Source organism: Hyla sarda, chromosome 2, assembly GCF_029499605.1.
Source record: "Hyla sarda isolate aHylSar1 chromosome 2, aHylSar1.hap1, whole genome shotgun sequence".
Classification (NCBI taxonomy): Eukaryota; Metazoa; Chordata; class Amphibia; order Anura; family Hylidae; genus Hyla; species Hyla sarda.
In genome coordinates, this window is record NC_079190.1 from 113,494,149 (window position 1) to 113,509,388 (window position 15,240).

The 15,240-nt window shown below is 42.3% G+C and overlaps 1 protein-coding gene across 1 annotated transcript in view; it reads right to left on the reverse strand.

The window, feature by feature from the left end:
• Positions 1–201: 201 nt before the first annotated feature.
• Positions 202–15,240, reverse strand: part of LOC130357397 (sterol O-acyltransferase 2-like) — a 76,126-nt gene continuing 61,087 nt past the window's right edge. The window contains exons 11-16 of the mRNA XM_056560091.1: positions 10,393–10,522; positions 9,976–10,073; positions 9,794–9,892; positions 9,575–9,710; positions 2,577–2,722; positions 202–451 (exon numbers count right to left, since the gene is read on the reverse strand). Coding sequence (XP_056416066.1) covers positions 401–451; positions 2,577–2,722; positions 9,575–9,710; positions 9,794–9,892; positions 9,976–10,073; positions 10,393–10,522 — 660 coding nt within the window. The 3' untranslated portion in view covers positions 202–400. The remainder of the gene's footprint in view (positions 452–2,576; positions 2,723–9,574; positions 9,711–9,793; positions 9,893–9,975; positions 10,074–10,392; positions 10,523–15,240) is intronic.

A 15,240-nucleotide genomic window follows, 5' to 3' on the forward strand; every position in this document is an offset into this window, starting at 1 on the left:
TAGGTTATCAACACGTATGAACATAGCCGTATACCACAAATTGTTAACTTACTTTTAGGTTTTAGGCAATGGAATATTTTCATAGATGCTATGTCTAAACTACTTAATTCTACGTTATAACTACTGACCCATCTCTGAAGTAACTAGAATATTTGTTCTTATATAAGATTTCAGGACAATTGATGTATTTAGATACTTTATTTAAATAATACACTTTCTACAAAGCCATAAACATGGGAAAAATATGTAGTGTAATGTCACATTTTTGGCCTCTCAGATTTGTAATTGGAGTACGAGTTTTCTACATATGGAAATACAAGTTATTAGAGCAGGTTGTGCTTGAGATAGAGAAGGATAGTGCACATTACATCATTCTTAGCAGCTCCTTCAATCTTTCCAATCACAAACGACATGACCATGAGCGCGGGGTGACCAGTCCCCAGAATGTTTTCTGCAAAAAAAGAAAGAAAAGGCTGTTGCTGAAGTTATAAATTCCAGATATAATTTATAATATATAAAAAAGTTTATATAAGTCTATATAAGGGGTGAGTTTAGCCTCTCTGCTGTATGAGGCAAAGAAAGCCCCCTTCCCCTACATACATAGGCAGTGTGATCTCTAGCTTAAGCTAGTGCCACTTTTGCATAGTTTTGACTTTTTTTAATCATTAATTGTTTAATTCTTGGGATGTGGTAAGACCAAAAATTTGAAATTTTTGGCATTTTGTCTTTTTTTGTGTGTTTTTCTCTTTGACTGTGCAGGATTAGGGGTCCTGGCTTAGCCGATGATTTACTGAGTGGGCCAGTGGTTGCAGGAGTCAGACATGCATTTTAAACAGACACATCCTTTACAGCGGTATTCCCATCTTATTCCTAGAACCTATGCAATGCCCACTGATGTTGTGGTACAGCCTCAGCACAGCAGCGCTTTCAGATCTCTGCTGCACAGGGAACTACAGCCAGCCCGATTTACTTGAATTGAGCTGAACTGTATTTCTCTGGTTCAGCTGGGTGGCTTTGCTATGCAGATAGAACTAAAAGAAAGGACATAGCACTACACCACTTCTGTGACCCCCACTTTTTCAGGATTTGAGGGGAGTCCTGGAGGTCGGACCCCCACTGGTCATAAAGTAATATGCTATCACTCTAAAAGGGGGGATACTCTTTAAAGCGTTACTGTCATTTTAGGTCATTTCTGAAATCTTTTGATTTCATAGAGTCAAGTCAAAAGTTTTCATTAGTGGGTGTCTGGGTGCTGAGACACCTAACGATTGTTAGAATGGGTGGGGTGAAGCGTGACTGAGCACTGTTTCTCTCCTCTATCTCCATGCTACTAAAGATGGACTCAATACAGTAGGTTTCTCAAACGTGGTCCTCAAGTACCCCCAACAGGTCATGTTTTCAGGATTTCCTTAGTCTTTCACAGATGATATAATTATGGTCAGTGAATCAGGCATAACCACAGTTATATCACCTTTGAAAGACTAAGGAAATCCTAAAACATGCCCTGTTGGGGGTGCTTGAGGACTGCGCTTGAGAAACACTGCAATAGAAAGTCTATGGGTCTTTCTTCTTTGATCACCGAGACAGCAGGGAGAAACAGCCATTTTGACATATTACTGGTCACAAGTTTTCAAAAATGACCTGAAATGACAGTGCACTATAACATATTCCATACATTAAAAAATAAAATATGTGGCACTGAGGAGTTAGTTTTAGGTTACAGACCTTATCTGGTCATAGTATTAGTGGGTCTATTTTGTGCTGCCCATTCTTTTGTATATACATTACATTGATGGTTTAATAAGATGTCCATGAATTCTGTTTTCAGATTAATACAACAAACTTCTTAAGGTGTCAGAATATCTATGAAATGTCATGTTAAAGGGAGTTGAAAATCCACTGATGTCATCCTTTTGCCTTTCTAGACATTCAGAGATTTGGTATTTGAAAAAGTTTGTACACACTTTTATGATCTGTTGATATTCTAAACAGCAGACTTGTCAAGGTGTGCAAAATGTAAGGGTTAATATGTGAAGTGAGAAAGCTGAGTAACATAAACCACAAAACAACGATAGCATGCACTCACCTCTGGAACTGCGTCTACGGGTCCGAGAGTCGGGGATCACAGGGATAAGCCGAAGCGCTTAGAGGCAACGCCGGACCCGTAGACGCAGTTCCAGCGGTGAGTGCATGCTATCGTTGTTTTGTGGTTTATGTTACTTGATCCTTCATCTGGATTGCGTGCACCCCGCAGGTGTTATCAGTATATAGCCGGATCCTGGACCATGGTAGCCTATGTGTACCCTGATTGCACTACCAGAGGGATAGCTATTGATAGGTGGGCTCTCCCCTATGGTTCCGTCTCTATCTACTTGAGAACACTGAGTGACAATATGATTATCTATTTAGTATTTGCACTATAAATATTACATTGGGTACAGCGTTCCTTTGGATTTCTTCATACAGCAGGGGTTCACTCCTGTGCAGCCATAATGAGTCCGACAGTAATGAAATATTTTATAAGTAGTATCTAGAAAAGGTCATCATATTGGTCCCTAACCCCTATCCAGACTTACCTCTGTGAGGGGGCAGTGGATCTGAGCGTACCACTCCTGACAGTATAAGCATAGCTGGATTCCCTGACCAATGAAGAGGAAGGTCCAAACCATCACATTCCATACTGGACTGGTCCGTTTATCATTAATCAAAAAATTAAATAATACTGGAAGACACAGGAAAGAATCCTTACTTATAGATCAGATATGTACATAACGTATAACATAACGTGTGTAAAATAAGGATTGAACACATCCCCATTTTTCTCACAAAAATATATTTCTAAAGGTAATGATATGAACTTGTCACCAGATGTTGGTTACAACCCAAGTAATCCATACATATAAATAAACAAAAACAAATAAGCTCAGAAATAAAGTTATGTGTAATAATTTGAAGTGACAGAGGGAAAAGTATTGAACACATGAAGAAAGGGGGTACAAAAAGGCATGTAAAGCTAAGACAACAGCGGAAATCTATCAGTAAATAAAAAGCCTTTTTTTTTTATTTTAAATCAACTGGTGCCAGAACGTTAAACAGATTTGTAAATTATTTCTATTTAAAAATCGTAATCCTTCCAGTACTTAAAAGCTCCAGTATACTCCACAGGAAGTTATTTTCTTTTTAAATATCTTTTCTGTCTGACCACAGTGCTCTCTGCTGACACCTCCATGTCAGGAACTGTTAAGAGCAGGAGCAAATCCCAATAGCAAACCTATCCTGCTCTTGGCAGTTCCTGAGACAGACAGAAGTATCAGCAGAGTACTGTGGTCAGACAGAAATAAAATTAAAAAAGAAAAATCTTCCTCTGTAGTATACAGCAGCTAAGTACTGGACGGATTAAGATTTTTAAATTGAATTAATTTATAAATCTGTATAACTTTCTGGCACCAGCTGATTAAAGAAAATAGCTTTTCACCAGAATACCAGCTAGTCTAGTCCCAACCGATGGTGTAAAAACAGGTCTCATTGCCAAGGTGTTGCAGAAGACAAATATCATGATGGATAAAAGCAAACAGCTGTCTCTAGACCATCACAACCTAACTGTTGTAAAGCATAGCAATGGCGTTGGTTGCAGGCGTATTTCTAAGCTTCTGAATGTTCCAGTGAGAACTGTTGGGTCCATAATACAGAAGTGGAAAGACTATCATTTCAGCATACATTTGCCTCTACAAGGTGCTCCTCACAAGGAGTGAAAGAGTATATATAAGCTATCTGCCCCCCCCCCTGCAGTGCTATTTATCTTGCCCCCCACAGTGCTTTTAATATACATATGGCCCCCGCTGCCACTCACAATGTTCATTTTAAAAACCCCACGGGGAGCCCTGAATGGCTTCTCAGTACCGGTCATTCAGAGCTCGCCGCGGGGGGATTTAAACATGAAAGTAAAAACACACCATACATCACAGGGTTGCGGAGCTTGCCGCCCCCTGTTTAATAACTTCTGATTACATCGGGTCTCAGAAGTGAGACCCGGTGCGATCAATCCCTCAGCCCCTTTACTACAACCCCCATCATGGAACAGAGTCTGTTCCATGATGGGGGGTAGTAGTACAAACACTAATGTAGCCTCCCCAGCCACCAGTACACTCCCGCAGCCAGGGAACTACTACTCCCATCATGGAAACAAGTCTGTTCCATGATGGGAGTAGTAGAAGTCCCTCAGCACTGCAGGAGTCTCCTGATGTCACCTCTTCTGAGCATATTCAGAAGTAATAACGGATATTATAATGCAGGTGCAAACGGATTACATAAAGGCTCATCCGTTTGCCATAGACTTCAATGTTAAAAATAACGGCTGTTAATTTACCCATTTCTTGTGACGGAAGAAAAATTTGTGCATGTGCCATTTTTTACTTCCGTCACAACTAACGTCCGTTATTCATGACTGGCAATAATGGGTTATAATGGATAATAAAAAAAATCCCATAGATTTTGTATTGATCTGATTTTTTGATCACTTTTTAATCTTTTTTTCATGATTTAAAAGTGACCAAAAATATGCTTTTGAACTATTTTGGACTTTTGGAATTTTTTTTTTGCGTGTACGCCATTGACCGTGCGGTTTAATTAATGATATATTTTTATAATTCGGACATTTCCACATGCGGCGATACCACATATGTGCATATGTTTATTTTTATTTACACAGTTTTTTTTTTAAGTGGGAAAAGGTGGGTGATTCAAACTTTTATTAGGGAAGGGGTTAAATAATCTTTATTCACTTTTTCACTTTATTTTTATTTTGCAGTGTTATAGCTCCCATAGGGGACCATAACACTGCACACACTGATCTTTTACATTGATCAATGATTCTGCCGCTTGACTGCTCATGCCTGGATCTCAGGCACTGGGCAGTCATTCGGCAATCGGAAAGCGAGGAGGAAGGTAGGGGACCCTCCTGCTGTCCTACAGCTGTTCGGGATGCCGCGATTTAGCAGCGGTGATCCTGAACAGCCCATTGAGCTAGCCGGGAGCAGTTTACTTTCCTTTTAGACGCGGCTTTCAACTTTGAACGCCACGTTTAAAGGGTTAATAGCACACGGCACCGCGATCAGTGCCGCACGCTATTAGCCACGGGTCTCGGCCATTGTTAGAGGCCAGGCCCGACCTGCTATGATGTTATAGAAAGGGAGTGGGAGGAGGGCGTACAGGTGCCCTCCGTCCCCAACAGATTAAAGAGTACCTGTCATGATATTGTTAAATTTTATAATCCTCCCAGTCCATTGGCCCATCATGATAAACCCCCCTGCCTCTATTTTTATATTTTTTTAGTTTTCCCCTTTAATATTGCTCTGCATTTTCTGCTCAGTCTCAGTCAGATTCACAGACTGGGATGGGATGTTCTTCAGCAGGCATGACATCATCTGAAGCCATACAGGGGAGAACTTCCTTCCTCACTCTGCTACAAATAGCCCAGAGCAATTCAGTGTGAGATGATGTATGATTGGCTAAGGCTGCACACACCCACCTCAGCACTCCAGACTGCATTTCCTGATTTTGGATTTCTGCCAGGCCAGCAGGAGTCTAAAGCCTGTGAAAAGGATAGGGGGAAATGTGCTCTGGACAAGTAGGGCAACACCTAGTGGCAGGTTTTTTAAAACACAAATAAAACAAATACAACTAAATTTTTTTAAACAAAGTACATTATTAAGATTTTTTATTTACCATAAGGAGTGCAATAGCAAAAATTTAGTTTTAATGACAGTGCACATTTAACCCCTTAAGGACACATGACGTTCTCATACGTCTCCATTTCCGAGTCCTTAAGGACACATGACGTATGAGAACGTCATGTGTTTTACCGGCCCCCCGCAACCATCTGGAGCGGAGCCGGTGCCCGATGCCTGCTGAAATCGTTCAGCAGGCATCGGGGCATATCGCCCAGGGGGGTCATTATGACCCCCATGTCGGCGATGGCCGCAGATCGCTGGACAATTCAGTCCAGCGATCTGCGGCGGATTCCGGGTCAATCGGGTCTCCAGTGACCCGGTGACCCGGAATTATTGGCTGATCGGGGCCGTCAGAGATGGCCCCGAACAGTCAGAGCCAGCTGGGGTGAGGTGGCACTGGTGCCACCTCACGATCGCCCTGATTCGTCGGCCGGATTACCGGCCGACCAATCAGGGCGCCTGCTGCGGGTGTCACTCCCGCAACCCGCTCCGCCCCTCTTCCGGAGGACGTGAGCGGGTGCGGGACATGCACCCCGGGTGCGGCGGAGACGACGAGGGACTGACCTGGTGCAGCGAGGATCGTTGGAGGTGAGTGACAGCCTCCTGCTGTTGCTTAGCAACAGCTCCCAGCATGCAAAAAGGGCATGCTGGGAGCTGTAGTTATGCAACAGCAGGAGGCAGACCACCACAACTCCCAGCATGCCCTTATGGGCATGCTGGGACTTGTAGTTTTGCAACAGCTGGAGGCACATTCTTTCTATGGAAAAGTGTACCTTCAGCTGTTGTGTAACTACAACTCCCAGCTTGCACAATCAGCTAAAGTGCATGCTGGGAGTTGTAGTGGTGCATCTGGTGGTTGCATAACTACAACTCCCAGCATGCCCGTTGGCTGTCGGTGACTGCTGAGAGTTGTAGTTTTGCAACAGCTGAAGGCACACTGAGTTAAGTAGCAAACCAGTGTGTCTCCAGCTGTTGCATAACTACAATCCCCAGCATCCCCAGCCAAAGTAGTATGCCTCCAGCTGTTGCATAACTACAACACCCAGCATGCCCTTCCGCTGTCCGTACATGCTGGGGGTTGTAGCTTTTGCAACAGCTGAAGGCACACTGGTTGCAAAACACTGAGTTTGTTACCAAACTCGGTGTTTCACAACCAGTGTGCCTCCAGCTGTTGCAAAACTACAACTCCCAGCATGCACTGATAGACCGTACATGCTGGGAGTTGTAGTTTTGCAACAGCTGGATGTCCCCCCCCCCCCCAATGTGAACGTACAGGGTACACTCACATGGGCGGAGGATTACAGTAAGTATCCGGCTGCAAGTTTGAGGTGCGGCAAAATTTCTGCCGCAGCTCAAACTGCCAGCGAGAAACTACTGTGAACCCCCGCCCATGTGACTGTACCCTAAAAACACTACACTACACTAACACACAATAAAATAAAAAGTAAAAAACACTACATATACACATACCCCTACACAGCCCCCCTCCCCTCCCCAATAAAAATGAAAAACGTCTGGTACGCCACTGTTTCCAAAACGGAGCCTCCAGCGGTTGCAAAACTACAACTCCCAGCATGCACTGATAGACCGTACATGCTGGGAGTTGTAGTTTTGCAACAGCTGGATTCCCCCCCCCCCCCCCCCCAATGTGAACGTACAGGGTTCACTCACATGGGCGGAGGATTACAGTAAGTATCCGGCTGCAAGTTTGAGCTGCGTCAAATTTTCTGCCGTAGCTCAAACTGCCAGCGAGAAACCACTGTGAACCCCCGCCCGTGCGACTGTACCCTAAAAACAATACACTACACTAACACAAAATAAAATAAAAAGTAAAAAACACTACATATACACATACCCCTATACAACCCCCCTCCCCAATAAAAATGAAAAACGTCTGGTACGCCACTGTTTCCAAAACGGAGCCTCCAGCTGTTGCAAAACAACTACTCCCAGTATTGCCAGATAGCCGTTGACTGTCCAGGCATGCTGGGAGTTTTACAACAGCTGGAGGCACCCTGTTTGGGAATCACTGGCGTAGAATACCCCTATGTCCACCCCTATGCAAGTCCCTAATTTAGGCCTCAAATGCGCATGGCGCTCTCACTTTGGAGCCCTGTCGTATTTCAAGGCAACAGTTTAGGGCCACATATGGGGTATCGCCGTACTCGGGAGAAATTGGGCTTCAAATTTTGGCGGGTATTTTCTGCTATTAACCTTTTAAAAAATGTAAAATCTTTGGGAAAACAAGCATTTTAGGTAAAAAAAATATATTTTTTTTACATATGCAAAAGTCGTGAAACACCTGTAGGGTATTAAGGTTCAAATTACCCCTTGTTACGTTCCCCGAGGGGTCTAGTTTCCAAAATGGTATGCCACGTGTTTTTTTTTGCTGTCCTGGCACCATAGGGGCTTCCTAAATGCGGCATGCCCCCAGAGCAAAATTTGCTTTCAAAAAGCCAAATGTGACTCCTTCTCTTCTGAGACCTGTAGTGCACCAGCAGAGCACTTTTCACCCCCATGCGAGGTGTTTTCTGCATCGGGAGAAATTGGGCTTCAAATTTTGGGGGGTATTTTCTGCTATTACCCTTTTTAAAAATGTAAAATTTTTGGGAAACCAAGCATTTTAGGTAAAAAAATATATATTTTTTTTACATATGCAAAAGTCGTGAATCACCTGTAGGGTATTAATGTTCACTTTACCCCTTGTTACGTTCCCTGAGGGGTCTAGTTTCCTAAATGGTATGCCATGTGTTTTTTTTTTTGCTGTCCTGGCACCATAGGGGCTTCCTAAATGCGGCATGCCCCCCAAAAACCATTTGTCGCTCCTTCCCTTCTGAGCCCTCTACTGCGCCCGCCGAACAATTAACATAGACATATGAGGTATGTGCTTACTCAAGAGAAATTGGGTTTCAAATACAAGTAAAAATTTTCTCCTTTTTATCCCTTGCAAAAATTCAAAAATTGGGTCTACAAGAACATGCGAGTGTAAAAAATGAAGATTTTGAATTTTCTCCTTCACTTTGCTGCTATTCCTGTGAAACACCTAAAGGGTTAATACACTTACTGAATGTTTTTTTGAATACTTTAGGGGGTGTAGTTTTTATAATGGGGTCTTATGGGGTATTTATAATATGAAGACCCTTCAAATCCACTTCAAAACTGAACTGGTCCCTGAAAAATAGTGAGTTTGAAAATTTTGTGAAAAATTTCAAAATTGCTACTGAACTTTGAAGCCCTCTGGTGTCTTCCAAAAGTAAAAACTCATAAATTTTATGATGCAAACATAAAGTAGACATATTGTATATGTGAACCCAAAAAATATATATTTTGAATATCCATTTTCCTTACAAGCAGAGAGCTTCAAAGTTAGAAAAATGCAAAATTTTCATTTTTTTTCATCAAATTTTGGGATTTTTCACCAAGAAAGGATGCAAGTTACCATAAAATTTTACCACTAAGTTAAAGTAGAATATGTCACGAAAAAACAATTTCGGAATCAGAATGATAGCTAAAAGCATTCCAGAGTTATTAATGTTTAAAGTGACAGTGGTCAGAATTGCAAAAAACGCTCCGGTCCTTAAGGTATAAAATGGCCTGGTCCTTAAGGGGTTAAACTACCAGGCATACTTACACCAACCTCCTCACTGTCCTGTATGATCAGGGATCCTTTCATTAAACCCTCCACTCCCCTAGACCACCAAGTATACATTAACCCCCTACACTGAGCCCTGTCTACTGACATTAACCCCCTTCAATGCTCTGTATAATACTATTTGCCTTGATGCTATGTAGCTGTACAGTATGCCTGGCTGCATAAGAAAGATGTAGAAGAAAATCATATATACCTCCAAAAATAGCAAAAAGGCAAAACATGACGGGGTAAAAGTAACCAAGAGACAATGTGAAAACATATTCATGTACAGAGGCGGAGAGGAGGAAAACAGCCAACATCACTCCTGTTCGATTATGCTTCTTGAATAGCTGGAAAAGAAATAATATTTTACTTTCTCAGAGCAGATTCACATTTTTATGTTTTACTAATAATCATATGATTCAAACCTTACCCATAGCAGATCCTGGTACATGTAATAATACAACCAGTCATGGACAACCACATTCCACGTGCGGTAGTAGTTAGAGAAGGATTTGGAATTCCACCAGTCCTGTTGAAAAAGGAAAACAAAAGCTTTATTATAAAGCAGTAAAATGCACAAAATAACTGTGTACGAGGGAAAGGTGCAATCACCTTATAAAACATGCGATCTGCAAAGCGAAGCATCTCAGCAAAGGCGTTTGACCAACAGTGCAGAAATGCAAAGAATGAGATTAGCAGCATAAAGATGCCTGAAAAATAGAACAATAAAGATAATCACAACAAGTCAGGCGAGCAAAAATACTTTTTAGAGCCACCCTTAGTAGAATTACATTTGTTTATGCATAAAGTGTAAAAATTACATTTCTTCCAAAAAAGCATGCAATAGCTCACCTGGGTCCTTAGCCCATCGGCCCAACCTAAGAAGGTTTGGAATCTAATGTAAGCTGTTTCTAATTATTATTATTATGAGAACATCTACAGCAAAGAGATTATGTTTAGAGAGAAAAGAGGTGTTTTATTGGGGGATGGGGGAAAATGAGTCACAATTAAAGGGGTTCTTAGCTTTACCAGGCAGAGTGGCATGGAAGATGGAGAGGACCAAGGTCTTTGTACTGAAGGGCTGCTTGCTCATGTTTTTGAATACTGGGATGCACAGGGTAACCAAGATAAAGTACCCAAAAAACAGACAGCCCAGGAACTATGGATATTGAGAAAAAGAAAAAAGAATATATGTTACATTTTATACATATATCATTTGATCTATACCATATAATAAGGACAAATTGATATTCCTGAATGTGCAGGAAAAACAGAATAATAATAATACTTGTATACATATAAGTCTGGAGAAAAAAAGGAAAAGCTCAAAGGGGTTTTCTAGTTTTTAAGGGGAGATTTCCATCTGGACATTTAGGGTATATCCACAGGCCATAAATGTCTGGTAGATGCGGATAAAACCTCTAGGACCTAGGACTCTAGGACTTTTTAACCCCCTCTGGCCCCTATGTAGCCAACAGAGATGATTGAAGAGCTGAAAACAGCTGAATGGGCATTTCTACACAGTTTACACAACTTCCATTGACTTTTATTGGAAGTTGCCAGGGTAGGATGAGGGTGCACTCAATCTTAAGATACTACAACCAAAGGTATAGGAAGAAATAGCCTATTGCACTCACCACTCCCACTTGAAATAGACATGTTTAGAAAGGCTGCGTCATACGGAAAACAAACTGTCAGAACCCATGGGGTTAGACGGTTTTGACAGTTCTCTCTGATTTGTTTGTGTTCTTGGGTTACGCCCAGCTGCCTGGACTGGTCAGCTGACCCTGATGAGAGCACCTGGTCTGGCTCCTATTTAACCCCTTAAGGACCAGGCCAATTTTCACTGTAGGACCAGAACGTTTTTTGCACATCTGACCACTTTCACTTTAAGCATTAATAACTCTGGGATGCTTTTACCTTTCATTCTGATTCCGAGATAGTTTTTTCGTGACATATTCTACTTTATGTTAGTGGTAAAATTTTGTCGATACTTGTATCATTTCTTGGTGGAAAAATTCCAAAATTTGATGAAAAAATTTAAAATTTAGCATTTTTCTAACTTTGAAGCTCTCTACTTGTAAGGAAAATAGACATTACAAATAAATTATATTTTGATTCACAAATACAATATGTCTACTTTATGTTTGCATCATAAAGTTGCCATGTTTTTACTTTTGGAAGACATCAGAGGGCTTCAAAGTTCAGCAGCAATTTTCCAATTTTTCACAAAATTTTCTAAATCGGAATTTTTCATGGACCAGTTCAGGTTTGAATTGGATTTGAAGGGCCTTCCTATTAGAAATACCCTACAAATTACCCAATTATAAAAACTGCACGTCTTAAAGTATTCAAAATGACATACAGTAAGTGTGTTAACCCTTTAGGTGTTTCATGGGAATAACAGCAAAATGAAGGAGAAAATTCTAAATCTTAATTTTTTACACTTGCATGTTCTTGTAGACCCTGTAAAAGGAGAAAAAGCCTCTCAAAATGTGTAACCCAATTTCTCTTGAGTAAAGAAATACCTCATATGTGTATTTGAAGTGTTCGGCAGGCACAGTAGAGGGCTCAGAAGGGAAGGAGCGAAAATGGAATTTTGGAGAGCGAGTTTTTCTGAAATGATTTACAAATGATGTCACATTTAGGATGGTGCCAGAACAGCAGAAACCCCCCACATGGCATACCATTTTGGAAACTACACCCTTCAAGGCACGTAACAAGGGGTCCAGTGAGCCTTAACATCGCACAGGTGTTTGATGACTTTTTGTTAAAGTCGGATGTGTAAATGAAAAAAATAATTTTTCACTAAAGTGCCGTTTTTCCCCCCCAAATGTACAATTTTTATAAAGGGTAATGGGAGAAAATGCCCCACAAAATTTGTAACCCCATCTCTTCTGAGTATGGAAATACCCCATGTTAGGACGTAAATGCTCTGAGGGCGAACTACAATGCTCAGAAGAGAAGGAGTCACATTTGGCTTTTGGAAAGTAAATTTTACTGAAATGGTTTTTGGGGGGGCATGTCGCATTTAGGAAGCCCCTATGGTGCCAGAACAGCAAAAAAAACACATGGCATACTATTGTGGAAACTACACCCCTAAAGGAACGTAACAAGGGATATAGTGAGCCATAACACCTCACAAGTATTTCACGACTTTTTGTTAAAGTTGGATGTGTAAATGGAAAAAAAATGTCACTAAAATGCTGGTTTTTCCCCAAATTTTTCATTTTTACAAGGGGTAATGGAAGAAAATTACCCCCAAAATTTGCAACCCCATTTCTTTCTATGGAAATACCCCATGTGTGAACGTCAAGTGCTCTGCTGGCACATTACAATGCTTAGAAGTGGAGGAGCGCCATTGAGCTTTTAGAAAGGGAATTTGTTTGTAATAGAAGTCAGGGGCCAAGTGCATTTACAAAGCCCCCAGTGGTGCCAGAACAGTGGACCCCCCACATGTGACCCCATTTTGGAAACTACACCCCTCACGGAATGTAATAAGGGGTGCAGTGAGTATTTACACCCCACTGGCATTTGACAGATGTTTGGAACAGTGGGCTGAGCAAATGAAAAATTACATTTTTCATTTTCACGGACCACTGTTCCAAAAATCTGTTAGACACCTGTGGGGTGTAAATGCTCACGTGAGGGGTGTAGTTTCCAAAATGGGGTCACATGTGCGAGGGGTCCATTGTTCTGGCACTATGGGGGCTTTTGTAAACACACGTGGCCTTCCATTCCGGACAAATTTTCTCTTCAAAATCCCAATAGCGCTCACACTATTCTTTTAGTTTAATTTTATTTAATTTTATATATTTTTTCCCATCCAACTTAAATGAAAATTTGTCAAACACCTGTGGGGTGTTAAGGCTCACTATACTCCTTGTTACGTTCTATGAGGGGTGCAGTTTCCAAAATAGGGTCACATGTGGGTATTTATTGTTTTGCATTTATGTCAGAACCGCTGTAAAATCAGCCACCCCTGTGCAAATCACAAATTTAGGCCTCAAATGTACATAGTGCGCTCTCACTCCTGAGCCTTGTTGTGCGCCCGCAGAGCATTTTACGTTCACATATGGGGTATTTCCGTACTCAGGAGAAATTGTGTTACAAATTTTGGGGGTCTTCTTTTCCTTTTACCTCTTGTGAAAATAAAAAGTTAGTGTTAGTGTAAATTTTGTGTAAATTTATTTTTATTTTTTTACACTGACAGGCTGGTGTAGACCCCAACTTTTCCTTTTCATAAGGGGTAAAAGGAGAAAAAGCCCCCAAAATATGTAGTGTAATTTCTCCCGAGTACGGAAATACCCCATATGTGGCCCTAAACTGTTTCCTTGAAATATGACAGGGCTCTGAAGTGAGAGAGCGCCATGCGCATTTGAGGACTAAATTAGGGATTGCATAGAGGTGGACATAGGGGTATTCTACACCAGTGAGTCCCAAACAGGGTGCCTCCAACTGGTGCTAAACTCCCAGCATGCCTGAACAGTCAGTGGCTGTCCGAAAATGCTGGGAGTTGTTGTTTTTCAACAGCCATTTTTGAAACACTGCCGTATAATACGTTTTTCGTTTTTATTGGGAGGGACAGTGTAAGGGGGTGTATATATAGTGTTTTACCCTTTATTATGTGTTAGTGTAGTGTATTGTAGTGTTTTTAGGGTACATTCGCACTGGCGGCGCAGCTCATACTTGAAGCAGGAAACTTACTGTAAACCTGCCCGTGTGAATGTACCCTGTACATTCACATGGGGGGGGGGGGGGGACAAACCTCCAGCTGTTTCAAAACTACAACTCCCAGCATGTACTGACAGACCGTGCATGCTGGGAGTTGTACTTTTGCAACAGCTGGAGGCACACTGGTTAGAAAACCTTCAGTTAGGTTCTGTTACCTAACTTAGTATTTTCCAACAAGTGTGCCTCCAGCTGTTGCAAAACTACAACTCCCAGCATGAACTGATCGCTGAAGTGCATGCTGGGAGATGTAGTTATGCAACAGCTGGAGGTTTGCAACTACAACTACCAGCATGCCGAGACTGCTGTTTGCTGTTTGGGCATGCTGGGATTTGCAGTTTTGCAACATCTGGAGGGCTACAGTTTGAGACCACTGCACAGTGATCTCAAAACTGTGGCCCTCCAGATGTTGCAAAACTACAAATCCCAGCATGCCCAGACAGCAAATAGCTGTCTGGGAATGCTAGGAGTTGTAGTTTTGCAAAATCTAGAGGGCCACAGTTGGATCACTGCACAGTGATCTCCAAACTGTAGCCCTCCAGCTGTTGCAAAACTACAAATCCCAGCATGCCCACACAGCAAATAGCTGTCTGGGCATGCTGGGAGTTGTAGTTTTGCAACATCTGGAGGGCTACAGTTGAGACCACTGTATAGTGGTCTCAAACTGTAGCCCTCCAGATGTTGCTAGGCTACTCACCGGCTTCTGTAGGATCCAGGGAGCCAGCCACACGACATGCCGCCCGACGATCTCCGACACCGATCGACACCCGCAGCCTCGCCCGCAGGGTAAGTGGACTTCGTCGCCGGTCCCCTTTGGTTTTACCGTTCTGCCCCACCTATTGTGGGTGGGCAGAACGGGTAAACCGAAAGTTAACCCCCCCGCCCCCGATTTGCTATTGGTCGTCGTGTCTATATGACCAATAGCAGGTATAGGAGGGGTGGCACCCCTGCCACCTCACTCCTATCCCTTTAGGGGGATCGTAGATGTCTTGAACAACCACGATCCCCCTTATTTTCCGGATCACCGAGTCACCATAGACCCGTATGACCCTGAATAGCCGCAAATCACAAGTGTGAATTCACTTGCGATTTGTGGCAATCGCCGACATGGGGGGGTCTGATGACCCCCCCTGGGCATTTGCATGG